At 31.7% G+C, this 15,576-nt stretch overlaps 1 protein-coding gene across 1 annotated transcript in view; it reads left to right on the top strand.

Moving 5' to 3' along the window:
* Positions 1–1,308: 1,308 nt before the first annotated feature.
* The window catches only part of LOC143053677 (uncharacterized), a 76,597-nt gene continuing 62,329 nt past the window's right edge, over positions 1,309–15,576 (top strand). The window contains exons 1-6 of the mRNA XM_076226466.1: positions 1,309–1,547; positions 2,956–3,641; positions 8,987–9,024; positions 11,326–11,544; positions 11,873–12,015; positions 15,085–15,198. Coding sequence (XP_076082581.1) covers positions 3,252–3,641; positions 8,987–9,024; positions 11,326–11,544; positions 11,873–12,015; positions 15,085–15,198 — 904 coding nt within the window. The 5' untranslated portion in view covers positions 1,309–1,547; positions 2,956–3,251. The remainder of the gene's footprint in view (positions 1,548–2,955; positions 3,642–8,986; positions 9,025–11,325; positions 11,545–11,872; positions 12,016–15,084; positions 15,199–15,576) is intronic.

The following is a 15,576-nucleotide window of genomic DNA, read 5'->3' as shown; positions in this document are numbered from 1 at the left end:
AATGTATATAAAAGAATGATAAATCTTTATAAAGTTTGTTATTGACAAGTTTCAGAGTTATTAAATTTCTGTTTTTCACACGGTGTCAATTTTTCGTGTAGAAATACCATTAGATAAATCATTTAAACAACTTAAAAGATTTACATATATTATGTTATCTAAATTGAAATCTTAGGTCCATGAAATTATGAACTGTAAAAGGAAAGTATCAATTGCATTGCATAATGTATGTATACATAATAATAACTGTATCAATTCTCGAGCAAGCGTAAGCGAGTACAGATAAGAGTTATCCTTTCATTCGTGTACAAAGAATATCATGTTCGCAGTTCTTTGAGTGTATTTATAAGATCAGTTAGTTATAACAAAAGACGAATTGTGGTATATCGGTGAAAATTCGACACAAAAGCAAAATCTAAAAAAAATAAAAGACAACTTATGGCTGGGATATAATATACTAACGGCATATGCTCTCAAGACGCGATCTTGACAATAAAGAGTTAAGAAATCAAAAGGACAATTAAAACCTCCAGACAACAGAAAGACGGATAACAACATGGCAAAACAACGTATTTTCGTCATTTTCTCCAATTAAATATATATACACGAACAAAAACATGTGTTTTAAGAAATGACACTGTTTTTATTATGCCCTAAATTTTCGATAGAAAAAACTACGTTTTACATTTTTGTGTCTATTTCTTCACAGTGAAAACAAAAGATATATTTACAGTTTTTCAACAAGTTTATGCAAATGCCTTATTTGTCCCCCACTCCGTCCCTTAAAAATACAAGCAAGCAAACACACACACACACACTGTGCCCTAATAACCGCACTGCAAAAATATTTTTGTTTACTTTACAAGAACACATTTCTGCATTAAAGGCACCCTTTCAGTATATTTAAACGTTTTAATTATAACATATATATTCTAAGTACAGCAGTATAAGCCCAAGACTTGTGGTTTAATTTGATTTTATGTTTTTTAAGTCGCCACCACACAAAAGGATAAATAGTATACTTATATTAGCTGAAAAGTCATCTTTAGCTATATTGATCTTTTTATGTATTTAAGCATCAATAACTTTCAAAAAATTCAATCTGTCGAAAACACGGGCGTCATAACTGGGTTTTCAATTAACTTCACTCAATTTTACCTTTAAAATATAACAACAGGGAAACTTAATCAAACTGTCAAAGCTGCGAATAAAAATACAAAAATTATATTTAACAGTTATTCGGACTAATTCGTCATGTCTATAGCACATGTCTTTTTTCAAAAACACTTGTTTATCACGAATCGGAAATCAATATTTTTAATTCAAACAATTTTTGGATAATTAATTTGATGATAGTTGTATTTATGTAACAATAGAAAAATACTTTTATTCAATATTTTGAAGTTAAACTGTGTTGACTTTAAAGGTGCAGCCTTGTGATGTAAAACGGGTGTGCATTATTTAATGTGATAGGTCTTTAAAATTGTGTACATGGATTGAATGAAAATAAGGCGGATTTTGGCAGGGAAATTGCAGTATACACCATGGTGAGACACATTTTTATTTACTCTCAACAAAGTCGATGGAAACACATTGTATATTTTCAAATTGTTTTGTTAGGGTGCATATCTACACTGATTAAAATATACCGTTGAAAGTTTACAACATCAATCCTGTTAGTTAAGTTGAAACAAAGATTGTAATTTATAAAAAAAAAAATATGTACTCTACGTAAAATATTCGCTATTGTCCAAAATCAAAGTTGCATATATTCATTATTGCTCGTTGTGGCAATATTATAGTAAGCCGATTCAGGACACAAAACTTTGTCATTTTAATCATTTTAAGTTGCAATGAACAATGTTGATAGTGGTCGTATCTTCCTAAATACTAATGATAAATACAATTGCTATTTGCTATAAGTTAAGCGACAAATTTTTCATGCACTCAAGACAAGCGGAACATATTAAACAATCAATTTAGTAAGTCGGTTCATCAAGTTGGTTAACTGGAGAGTTGTCTCATTGGCACTCATACCCACGTCTTCTTATATAATGACTAAACGCAACGTTACAAAATGTATTCGAATATTTAAAACAAAACAAAAGAAATGCTCTATTAAACTCGTAATTTCCTATTGCATCATTAAACTGTAATTATAAGAATATAATTTATTTTTATGGTTTTATAGGATTTTAAAAGTATTGAGCATGCACACAATTTCAGCAAGTAGCACTTCCGCGTTTCGTATACATTGTGCTCCTGTAAACGTTGTAACACCACAGTAAAACAAAAAGAGAGGCATTAAACTCACAAATAAGCCACTCCAAGATAACATCAAACAAATGCATGAATATTTCCATCGTTACGGAAGCAATGCACTCAATTAAGGATATATTGATTTAAATTATCTTCTGCTATCACTACATTATAAAGTTGATTCAGGAAGCCGAGTCAGTGACACAAGTTTAATTAATAGCAACAGATAAAAACAAAATACAGATGATATAACGACCGCAAATTGAAGAAAAAACTAAGTGAAAGACGGACAGACCACCACGAACTGGTTATTATGTATCTCAGAACTCTGAAACGTCCATTTGAGCTGCTGTCAGATATGAGGTTAATACAAAGCTCTATGCGACCTTGGTGGTATAGTCGTTCGCGTGTTTCCAGCGAAGTTCGCAAACAAAACAGATTAAAACCCTTCTTTTTCTGCATAAGAAATGCCTCCACCAAGTTAGGAATATGACAGTTGTTATCCGTTCGTTTGATATGTTTGTGCTTTTGAATTTGCCATTTGATTACGGATTTTTTGTTATTTTACTTTTTTATAGCCTGAGAAATGTCCTCTTCTGAGAACCAATTACTTTTTGGATGTAATGGATGTTTACATTCATTATATAGAGTTAGTTGTTGCAATATTATTATAAATATTCTAATTTTATTTTGTAGGCACCAAGAAGAATTCCAACAATATCATAATGCCGTTTTCAAATAGATTCTTATTGTATTAATCCATTTGTGTCACAGGATTAATTGAAAATATTGTGTATTCATTGAAAATTTAGTCTGGACTTCTAAAAATCTATACGCTGTATGAATGGCTTAGCCATCATTAATGAATAAATTTAGTGTCAATAAGGATAATATAATTTTCACAGATTGATTAAAATAGTCAATGCAGGAATCAATTGTACAACAATAAAGTATTGAGCTTTTCAATTAAAACAGAAGGAAATAATTCAGTAATGGCAGGAACTGATTTCGATCAACGGAAGGATTTTCAAATTTTTGAATCGGATTATCGTCTACCTTCTAGAAGTTTTCATCGAGACGGACATAATCGAACTGAACATGTCAAACAGGAAAAACTTCCACATATTGTTATAAAAGACGTTACCGGTAGACGTCTTGACACGTTTACTCATCTTCAAGAAGCTATTTATAGAGCCAGACAAAACATTAAGCAGACGAAACAGGCTTTGACATCAGACGAATGGAGACTACCTCACGCACCTCCACCGGCAAGACCTGACTACTCACGTGCAGCTCCTCCTTTAGCAAAATTCAGAGACAGGTTAAAAGGTGACATAAACCAATTGTCAAGAACTACAAAAACAACTGCAACAAAAATTGTTGTAAGTATTTTACAAAAAAAACAAAAAAACTTTGTCCTTCGCACACAGTTTTTTTTAGTCCAGGCAGTTTATGTCTTTACATGTATGGTCCAGACTGAGACTTAATCAACCCCAAACATCTGAGATATCGGGCACTTAAAGTTAATAAGAACATGTTATATGCTATGGTTATGTAAGTATCAAACATAGTATCAAGCATGACAAAGTATAGCATATAAGTATTATCAAGATGAGCTTCATAAAAGGAAAAAGAGAACATAATTCCCATGAAATGAATGTTTTAATATCTTATTATTCTCGCGAGTTACGTAAGAGAAAATGAGTTTTTATAAGTACTCGAATTTAAATTGGTATTTGAACATAAAAGCTCATCTGCACCTGCAATGGCAAAGAGAAATAAATCCAGAATAAATTGTTTCTAACGTGACTGATGAACACGTGTCCATTGGATTTGTTGTTTGTTAGTTAATGTATATCATGTACGTGTACGTTGATGTGTGTGCTAATTTATTTAGATAAAAGTTCTTATATTGAATGTAAGCTTCAGTGACATTTATGGTTCTAGGGTAATTCTATCGTCTATCTGAGACTACTATCCTGTAACAAACTGTGACAAACTGAGTAATCATAAAAAAAACCCCCAAAAAACCAGCAAAAAAAACACCAAGTCAGTCTACAAAGACAACTCAAGTTAAGGCTGATCAGCACGAACCCCGGACCGTACCCCTCTTACTAGTTTGAGAACAAGAAAATTCAAATGTTACGTGAAAATATATATTACTAGTTTGAGAGCAAGAAAATTCAAATGTTACGTGAAAATATATATTAACCATATTTCTATCACCCAACTTCCACCGGTTGGGGGGTTTGGGGGGGGGGGGGGGGTACCCTGAAACTGTCACTGTAATTAAGGCAACTCAAGGTCAAAGTTAACGGAACATTTCAACAGGCCTTTAAATTATTTTCTTCAATGAAACCTTCAATAACCAATGCATAAAATATGCAAAAAATATAAAAAAGATGTTCCAGTTATACATGAAAAATTAGAGTTATCTCCCATGAACATCTTCTTAATTCCCGCCAAAATTAAGTATGAAGAACAGCAAAGCCTTTCTCACAGTTGAAACAGTACTGTACAGAGCGTAAAATATAACCACTTTTTTGACAATTTGTACAGGAATGACAAAACAACCCTTGTAGCCAAACCTATAACCTTACAGGGGCAAAGATATCATGAGATCCAAAAAGGGGAGAAAAAAAGGGGGCTGCATGGGTGGGCGGGCCCCCCTTTCTAGAAAAAAAATGGATGATCATATATGGAGTGACTCACTGAAGCACTGTAGCGGGCCCCTATTTTGACAGTCAGTGCCCCCTTTCATAGATCAAGAGCTAGGTAAATTATAAATTAGAAAAAAAATGACATTGCCAGTGGTATTATTGAGGGGCCTGACGGGTTATTTTCGTTCTTCGTGATCCGTTTTTCTACAGATTTTTTTTTATTTATATTTTCGTGATCTGTGATCATGGAAAAAATTATTTTCTGTGAATCGATCGTGATTGACAAAAAAATCAACTCGTGAATCGTGATGAGACCCCCGCATCAGGCCCCTCATTGTTGCCAATATCATGAATATGAAACACTTCTACACAAGAGACCAATTGACCTAGCAGTTAAAACAACTAGAGGTCACAATACAGCTCTCAGCAATGACTGAATGAGTAAACCCATACTAGAGGGTAGTAATGGGGGAACCTTCATGATGAATAACGGTAAAAATTCTTGCCGAATGTAATTTTGGGTGCATAGCACAATGTACACTTATTTTAGACACTAAAAAATCCACTGTGTTTTACACATCAGATTAATTTTTTTCCAATAATTATTTGAGACTTCTGATGAATCACAATAAGGATATTTTGACAAATCACGGTAAAATTTTAACCTTTTTGACGCAAACTGTAGCCGGAAATTATTGTTTTGATGCCTGATAATTAAAGGCATTACTACCCTTAATGGGCTTATACTGCATAGTCCTATTAAGGGCCTAGATGTAATCACTAATGTAAAACAATTCAAAAGAGAAAATGGCCTAATAAATGTACAAAATATTATAAACGAAAACCAAATATAATATAAAAAAGAAGATATGGTATGATTGCCAATGAGACAACTATCCACAAAAGACCAAAATGACACAGACATTAACAACTATAGGTCACCGTACGGCCTTCAACAATGAGTAAAGCCCATACCGCATAGTCAGCTATAAAAGGCTCCGATAAGACAATGTAAAACAATTCAAACAAGAAAACTAATATACAGCATGTACAGCAAAAAACGACAACAAACTGAATTACAGTCACCTGACTTGGAACAGGCACATACAGAATGTGGCGGTGTAAATTATATCTCTTGGTATATATTTAGGTTAAAACAGGCATGTAACTAGAAATTATTATTCGCTTTTAAAAGTTTTTTATATGTCATAAAAAAATCTTTGCACTTTCACAAAGGTTAAGTTCTGTGATAATTCATTTTTCAATTAAAAGATGTCTTTATGATACTATACCTGTATACTGATTACTGAGGTGTAAACATATAATTGCTATACAGTGTGATTATTCCATGGAAACTTGACATGGAAATTTTACACAATAAAATTGAGAAAGGAAATGGTGAATATGTCAAAGCGACAACCACCCGACCATAGAGCAAACAACAGCCGAAGGCAACCAATGGGTCTTCAATGTAGCGAGAATTCCCGCACCCGTAGGTGTCCTTCAGCTGGCCCCTAAAATATGCATAATAGTACAGTGATAATGGACGTCATACTAAACTCCGAATTATACACAAGAAACTAAAATTTAAAATCATACAAGACTAACAAAGGCCAGAGGCTCCTGACTTGGGACAGGCGCAAAATTGCGGCGGGGTTAAACATGTTTATGAGATCTCAACCCTCCCCCTATACCTCTAGCCAATGTAGAAAAGTAAAACAATAACAATACGCACATTAAAATTCAGTTCAAGAGAAGTCCGAGTCTGATGTCAAAAGATGTAACAAAAGAAAATAAATAAAATGACAATAATACATAAATAACAACAGACTACTAGCAGTTAACTGACATGCCAGCTCCAGACCTCAATTAAACTGATTGAAAGATTATGTCTTCATCATATGAATATCAGGTACAATCCCTCCCGTTAGGGGTTTAGTATCATACTATCATAAAATATATGAGAAGAACATAACCCGTGTCATGCCAACAACTGTTTTTTTAGAAATAAATGTGTTTAGTTCCGATGCAAAGACCCTATCAGTGAATCAATGTTAAAGCCAAAATATGCAATCTTTAATGACCTGACAACAGTATCGTAACTATATCCCCTTTTAATAAGTCTATTTAAAGGTTTTGTTAGTTTCTGAGGAGAATACTGACATTTTTGTGCTTTATAAAGAATATTTCCATAAAATTTTGGATGTGAAATACCTGAACGTATAAGATGTCTGCATGTTGAGTTATATTTACGAATTATTTCCTTATACCGGTGATAAAATTTAGTAAATGTTTTGACCAGTTTGTGATATCGAAAACCCTGGTGTAATAATTTTTCAGTAATACATAAATTTCTCTCGCTAAAATCTAATACATTGTTACATACACGAGCGAATCGTACAAGTTGAGATATATAAACACCATAAGATGGTGACAAGGGAACGTCACCATCTAAAAATGGATAATTAACAATAGGAAATGAAAAATCATCTCTTTTATCATAAATTTTTGTATTAAGCTTCCCGTTTATGATATAGATATCAAGATCGAGGAAAGGGCAGTGGTCATTGTTATCATTAGCTTTATTTAAAGTAAGTTCTACAGGATAAATTTCTTTAGTATACATACTGAAGTCGTCATTATTTAGAGCCAATATATCATCCAAATATCTAAAAGTATTGTTAAATTTTTGTATCAAATGTTGTTTTGATGGGTCTTTGCTAATTTTAGTCATAAATTGTAACTCATAACAATACAAAAACAGGTCCGCAATAAGTGGTGCACAGTTAGTCCCCATTGGAATTCCAATAACTTGACGATATACGGAATCTCCAAAGCGAACAAAAATGTTATCAAGTAAAAATTCAAGTGCATAAATAGTATCAAAGCATGTCCAATTGACATAGTTCTTTTGTTTATTGCTACTAAAAAATGATCTAAAAGAGTTTGAACATATGTACTCGCATTCCGACTTTTTAAATGCCCAGTTAATTAGGGATGTGAATTTTTTCTTAATAAGAATATGAGGCAAAGTGGTATATAGGGTAGAAAAATCAAAACTTTGAACAGATTCAAAATCACCAATATATGCATGCAATTTATCAAGTACTTCCAACGAGTTTTTGACACTCCAAAAGTAATTAATTCCACTATTTTCAAAGGCCTTATTTGAACAATTTATTATCAGGTTTTTTATTGTACCAAGTGTGCTAGTAAGTAAAACAGACAATTTAGTAGTTGAACAATGGCTGGAAGATGAAATAAATCTATATTTGTAAGGTTTTTTGTGCAGCTTCGGAAGCCAGTACATAGTTGGGACTTTCATTGTGTTTGGTTCTGCTTGTAAAGAAGTAGCTAAAAGTTTATGTTTGTTACAGATGTCGTTTTCTGAAAATGAAGTCAGTTGGAATGTTGGTGAATTGGTGATTTCCTTTTGCAGAACCTCTATATAAAATTTACGTCAAACAATAATGATATTATTAGCAGCTTTATCAGCCTGGACAAAAACAAATTCCTTGGCTAGTTCTGTTAGTTTATTTTTGATACGCGAAATAGGGTTTTTATAGTTTTTGTTGAGGGTAAAATGTTCTTTAAAATGTTGTATTCGAATATCAACTATCTTCATTACTGAATTAAAAAAAGAGTCCAAAGATTTTTTGTCCATATAATAATAACAAGTCCATATAATTCCAAAAGGAAAAAGTACACTGTCTGAAGAGATTCACTGTTAGTTTATCATTGATGATTTTTATGGGGGGGGGGGGGGGGGGGCTAGGATGAAAAATTTTGTCCTGCTTTTTTTTTTTAGCTATAATCTCTGTCCTGCCTTTTTATTTTTCACTCTGTTCGGTCCTGCCTTTTTTTTTTTTAGTTTATCCTGACTTTTTTTGCCTAAATTGTCGTCCTGACTTTTTTTTTTGCAGGTGTCTCATCCTGCCTTTTTTTTTAACTCAAAACTCCTGTCCTGCCTATTTTTTTCAAATTTCATCCTAGCCCCCCCATAAAAATCAAATGGTAGCTCCCTAACTTATGTCTTATTTTATTTTTATATAATGTTACATTTTTAGGAAGTCGATGTTGATGATGTGGCTTTTGTACAACAGAGGTATGTATCTACTAAATTATTCTTGCTTTATTTTAATTTTTATTTAACAGTTTTCAGAAGAAAAAAAATATTTGCCTGGATCACTGATTTTTATGTTATAAAGTTCATAATATTATCAAATGAGTCAACAATTTGATTTTGTTTTGTCTTTGTAAAATGATGAGAAATCACTCTAACATATGTTTTACAGTACTATGATAGAATTAAGAGTCTTATGTTGGTGATCAGACATGAGGCAAATTACATTGCAATGTAATGCATTACATTACAATTACTTTGACAAAACCATGCATTATATTACAATTACAATTACATGCATTTATCAAAGTAATACATTACATTACAATTACTTTGACAAAACCATGCATTATATTACAATTACAATTACATGCATTTATCAAAGTAATACATTACATTACAATTACTTTGACAAAACCATGCATTATATTACAATTACAATTACATGCATTTATCAAAGTAATACATTACATTACAATTACTTTGACAAAACCATGCATTATATTACAATTACAATTACATGCATTTATCAAAGTAATACATTACATTACAATTACTTTGACAAAACCATGCATTATATTACAATTACAATTACAAGCATTTATCAAAGTAATGAATTACATTACAATTACTTTGACAAAACCATGCATTATATTACAATTACAATAAGATGCATTTATCAAAGTAATGCATTACATTACAGTTACTTTTGAAAAGTAATGATTTGCATTACACATTACATTTGTCAGGGATGAATCCACTTTATAGTTTAGGGCCGCTGAGTGGCCCTTAAATTGGCCAGCGGCCCCAAAAAAATGTACATGAAAATGAATTCCCAATTCAGGAAAATAAAATAAAAATCGATATTTCCGGAAAAGTTTCTGTCACCGATTAAGGCAACTATAATTTTTCATAGTTTGTTGTCAAAACGTTTTAAAATCCAGATAAGAATGCTGTTTACAATCGCATCTTAGTAACAACGATTTATTTATGTCAACATGAGGGAAACAATTTTAGCAGCCAAATACAATTGATTAATATGTTATGGGAGTATTGGATCTTGTAAAAGCAGATCGCACAGCAGGTTGATAAAAATGAGTGTCAAAGCAGACCTCGGCAGAGAGCAAATTCAAATTTTGATATAACATTGATGGATAAGGTTTAATGGACGCCAATCTCGTAAAAGCAGATCACCCAGCAGAGCCGGTTATATAATATGATGAAAACTTGTTTTGTATAAGAAATTATTTCCTCAAAAGACAAAAGTTTGAGCGTTTTTTGAAAATAATGTTGATGATAGACCATTCATGAAATACGATGTCATCATTATTGAACTATTTCAAAAGTTTTGAAGATGATCTAAATAATTTTAAAGAACACTGGTTCAATGCTTTAAATATCTTATCAATCAAGTATATGAACTTTTGTAATTGCTTTTCTGAATTCAACAATTGACCAGTTCAATTTGAAATCCATTTGAATTCAGGTAAATTTATAGAGATGACCTGCTGTTGAAAAAATACCAGATGAATGATTTTTTTCAGTGGTTTATGTTAGCTGAAATATATGTTTTTGTAATAGGCCTAGGTAACTATAGCTAAGATAATAGACTAGTGCATCATGTTCAATGATATTCATGTAATAACATTAGCCCATCCAGAATTATTCAAAATGTTACAACTTACATGAAACATCAGTGTACAGGTTAAACTTAATAATATACATTTCCCGTTTTTCAGGAAAATAATGTTATTTCGTCTTAGATTTTATGCTTAAAAAATTTCCAATCAGAAAAAAAATTCCCAATTTGCTGTTCAAGGGACCCATTTGAAAACACCTGGAATCATCCCTGTTTGTAAAATGTTATTAACAAGTGAAAAAAAAATTGAAAATTAAATTGAAGTCACAAAAGATTGTAGCGTTGCAATTACTGTTCCGTAAACATGTTAAATGTAAGGCCTAAATTGATATATTGTTTGTTTCCCCAATTTCGACCCTGCCAAGCCAGGTGTGGGTAGGTAGGTAGGGAAATAATTTTATTTTTTCCAAAAAGGTGTAACAATAACTGTCGATCCGGCAAACCTGAAAATTGGAAATGAATAAAATAATATTAGTAGCACCATTTTTGCAAGGTCGATTGGGATTGGGGAAACAAACAATATTTTATTTTAGGCCTAAACATCAAAAAGTGTAAAAAGTTCTTTTCAATACAACTATTTTTACTATTGTATTTTGTGTTTTCATCCAAAAAGAGAAATGAAGTTTTTTTTATCTTTTTTTCAGTATCAGAAATTTACCGAATATACCATCACTGTCTTTCCTGCGACAAGAGATTTTGGCGGAACCAAAGAACTACTTTCAGATAGTGAATACCATATTACTACACAAAAGGTTTATGAAGCAAACGGACAAGAGAGATGCTATTTATAACTTCCCAGGATTCTGTACTGGCTGTAGGAGGGCAGGACTTTGTTATGGATGTGAACAAAGCTCGATGCCACAGTATGTATAAGACTGTATCTGTCATTAAAAGTTTTTTTCAGTTTTTATTCAGTTACAATGACTAGTGTTAAACCATTAAACGGGAAAACCAACGGTCTAAATTAACCGTCTAATCTATTTAAACAACAAAAAAAGAGAAACACTTATGAACCACATCAACAAATGACAACTACTGAACATTTGATTCCTGACTAAGTACAGGTGCAAACAAATGCAAAGGGTTTGAACGTTAAAATAGGTACCAACCTTCATCCTGATCTGAAACAATAGTGTAACATGACAACATAGAAAGACACATTTTGTATACATTTTGTGTTGCCTTTTGTAGTTACCATGCAGACAAGATGATGAAAACAGGAGGAGGTTTTACATACTACAAGAAATACAAGCCTGAACATCAAATCCCAGGGAGACATCCCCTCAACTGGAAAATTCAGTTTCCTGAACTAGCTCTTAAATCTGTAATGGAAGGTAAACTGTCAATTCAAACATGTGGAGTTAGGGACCTTTAATTTTTTAGAGCCATTTTTTCCCCAGCAGGACCTCAAATATTTAGCTTGTTTGAAATGAATATGCTGTATAAAAGGTGTCAGACTTTCTATGTTAATTCATGGATAATCATTTGAAACTTTTTTCTTCCACTTCAACTGAGGTGATTTTTGGAATTAAACCTGCAACTGTGGTCACTCAACTCCAGGTCATTCAAATTGAACCTCAGATTTGTTAAAAGAAAGTTTGAATACAAAAACTTCAAGTCTTTCCACAGTGTAGCATAAGTTCATGTTTTTAGGCCAAATAAAAAAGTATGTGTGGTTCCAGTTACATCTGAAAAAAAGTTAGGGTAGGTAGGTAGGGATTTTTTTTAATTTTTTTTTTTTTTTTTACATTGACTCTATGGGAGCAACATTCTGACTTTAACAGTGCTTAATGAAAAATGACAATAAAATCTTTAGGGTAGGCTATTTTTAAGCTGAAAAAGTAGGGACGGTAGGGTTACTGGAACCACACATATATTTTTATTTGGCCTTATGACTAAGAGTAGACATTCCATGTCTGCTCCAGACAGTTCGTACAAACATGATAAAGTACAAGGACCATCCAGAAGTTTTTCCAACCACTCCAAAATAGACAGAAATAGAAAAATTTGTCTGATCTACATACATGCTATAGTGTAGGCAAAAAAACATTCTACTGAGTTTTCAGATGACAAACAAAAAGTTTTTCATCAACATAGAAAATATCCATGACTGTTACCCAACTATGTTCTGATTATGCCAAAGTGTGCATATAGAAAATAAATACTTCTATTAACATTTAGATTCACAGTTTACCTATACCCACGGAGGCCACTTTGATTTGTATCTGACACGAATGATAATGAATTTCACAGTATTTATATATTAACCCTTGCATTCAACATGCATATTATAGGCTATGAATTATTGAATTATACTTCAATTCATTGTCATGCAAACGACATTAAGATGACCCTCAAGATATCAACCTATGTCATTCTTAAAGAAAAGTTATGAAAGTGCATGGGAAAAATATTTAAAATGTGCATATTATAATATTATAATGCAAATTCTGATTATTAAATGGGTCTTTTATTTGGGTTTAGAATCTTGGTGCAGTACGTAAATATTATTATCTATTCATAACACGATGAATAAGTAGGGTGTTTGATCAAACCTGATGGTAGTTTATACCTTAGTAAAGATTATCTCAGTGGGTTAATTTTATCTCTTTGAAAGCTGAAGCAGTATTTTTTTTATATTTTGGTCATATTTATGTTCTGTTTGTATATGTTTGTTAAATATATATGTTCATATTTTTAATATCTGATCTTATATATACCTATTTTCAATGGCAGTCCAAATTTCAGAGACTCATTTCACAAAAAATCATATAAACATTTCAGTACAACTTGCATAATAAATTTTTTGTTGAATTTTGTTTTGTGGAAAGAGCCATTCTGCTCTTCATTTCATCCTGGTTGACCTTCTTTTACAAGATCTACCTATTGTATTGTTCCTATCTCATGGAAAAAACATGCATGAAACATTTGCCACTGGACATAAAACAAACACTAACCAAACAATTAATAGTATTATTGTATAGCAATATAATATTTCCCACAGAAAGTAACCAAACGTTAGCGTTCAATAAATTCTAATATTGCACTAGTACAATAAATCTTCAAAATTCACGACGTCATCAACGACAAAATCTTAGTTTAAACCAATTTTTCCTTTTAAATATTATATTGCTATACAATAAAAGGGTTATTGCATGAATATTGGGGAATATTGTCCCTTGTAGAACATATATTGCACTCGCAAGCTTGTGCAATATAAAATTCTACTCAGGACAATATTCCCCAATATTCATGCAATAACCCTATATTACTATTAGTAATATGTATATACATGTAGGTAAGAAAGGTTATTATAACTTTACTTAATTTTTCATATTTTAGTTGTGTTTAAAAATATATAATAGGTATGACAAATATATAAAAATTAAATGTAATCAATTAAATATCTATTCTACAACACCAATTATATTCAATAATAGTTCTGTTTTTTTGGGTCAATACAAATGGTAATTTGATAACAAGAAAGCTAATAAAGCATGTCACAACTACAAAGATAACAACATATGTTGTATAAACTTTTAATTATAAACTGTCAGATAGAATTGACCTTATGCACGTGCATGTATACATGTATCAGACTGATTGTTTTCAGAACATTCAAATACCCCAAAAAAATCAATTTTGGTGTGTTATTTTTTATATCAACTCAATTTTTAAACAGTTATAGCTTTTGCCTAGATATTTTGAAATCCAAAAAAGACGTATCGAAATTGATTTGCATAAAGTTGATTTTTATCGGAAGCAGATCATATGTACTATCTATCCAAGCAACCTTTGTCTTACAATCATAATCTGCTTAAAAAGTATCAAACTAAAGTTAGCCGTGTTTAATAGATTTTTAAATTACTTGATTGATGGTTGTCTATTTAACTGTTGTATATCTTTTGCCTGTGTATTGAATTATTTCATATAAGAATTCTAATATTATGCATAGAATGTTCATGTACAAATAAAGAAATTCATTATAGTGCATGATCAATCCATGAATTCATCAGATTGAAGGTTTGGCCAATTTATTAAAATTTCACTTCAAGATGAATTCTGGTTCATAATTTTCAAACTTTGAGACAAAAAGGTTAGGGTGATTAGCAGATAGAAATTGCAGGAGATGGAAGGATTACAGTTATATAAACAAGGAACTAAAATTCTGAAAAAAACTATTTAATGCAAGATCATTAAAAGGAAGGGCTAGGTTTATACATGTTATATAGAGAAAATACTATAATACTGACGGCTTTTTACATATAGCTCATTAGGACAGAGGGTTAGGGGTGTTTAGAAAAGAAACCAAAATGCTGAAAGCTATATACATCTAGCTTATGAAAAGGACTGGTTACTTAGAAAAAAAGTACTGATTTGTTACATTCTGTTTTTATTTTCAGACCATGATAAAGAAGACCTAGGGTTACTAGGAGAAGATAATGAACATGATGAGAACTGTTTGTTAAAGGCTATGTTGGAAAACAATGTTTCACTGCCTCAAATTAACAAAGATAGTAAGTTATTTCAGTCTGCACTAGTCCAATGCCCCAGACTAGAATTTTCCCCCCCGACTAGCAAGTATTGGTAAAACTTTGTTTAGACACATAAGAAAAATGGGAGAATGTTGGTCTTAATGGACTAATAATTCAAAAAGTGTTTAGTGCAGACTATTTTCAAGTGTCCCAACTTTTGCATTTTGTCAAAGACATGTCAACATTAGACTGAAATACATGATTAATTTGTAACAGGAAAAAATGTATTTCTTGACGTTAATGCAAAAAACTCGACAATTTATCCATCTCTTCTTAGTGGCTTAACTTACATTTGCCTACAGTGACTTAAAAGAAGTTGGATATTCGTTAAATTGAATTGACATGCCTAAATCACAATTA

The sequence above is a fragment of the Mytilus galloprovincialis genome, chromosome 12 (assembly GCF_965363235.1).
Source record: "Mytilus galloprovincialis chromosome 12, xbMytGall1.hap1.1, whole genome shotgun sequence".
NCBI lineage: Eukaryota > Metazoa > Mollusca > Bivalvia > Mytilida > Mytilidae > Mytilus > Mytilus galloprovincialis.
Note: the sequence above shows the minus strand (reverse complement) of the source record. Positions and strands in the feature narration are given on the sequence as shown.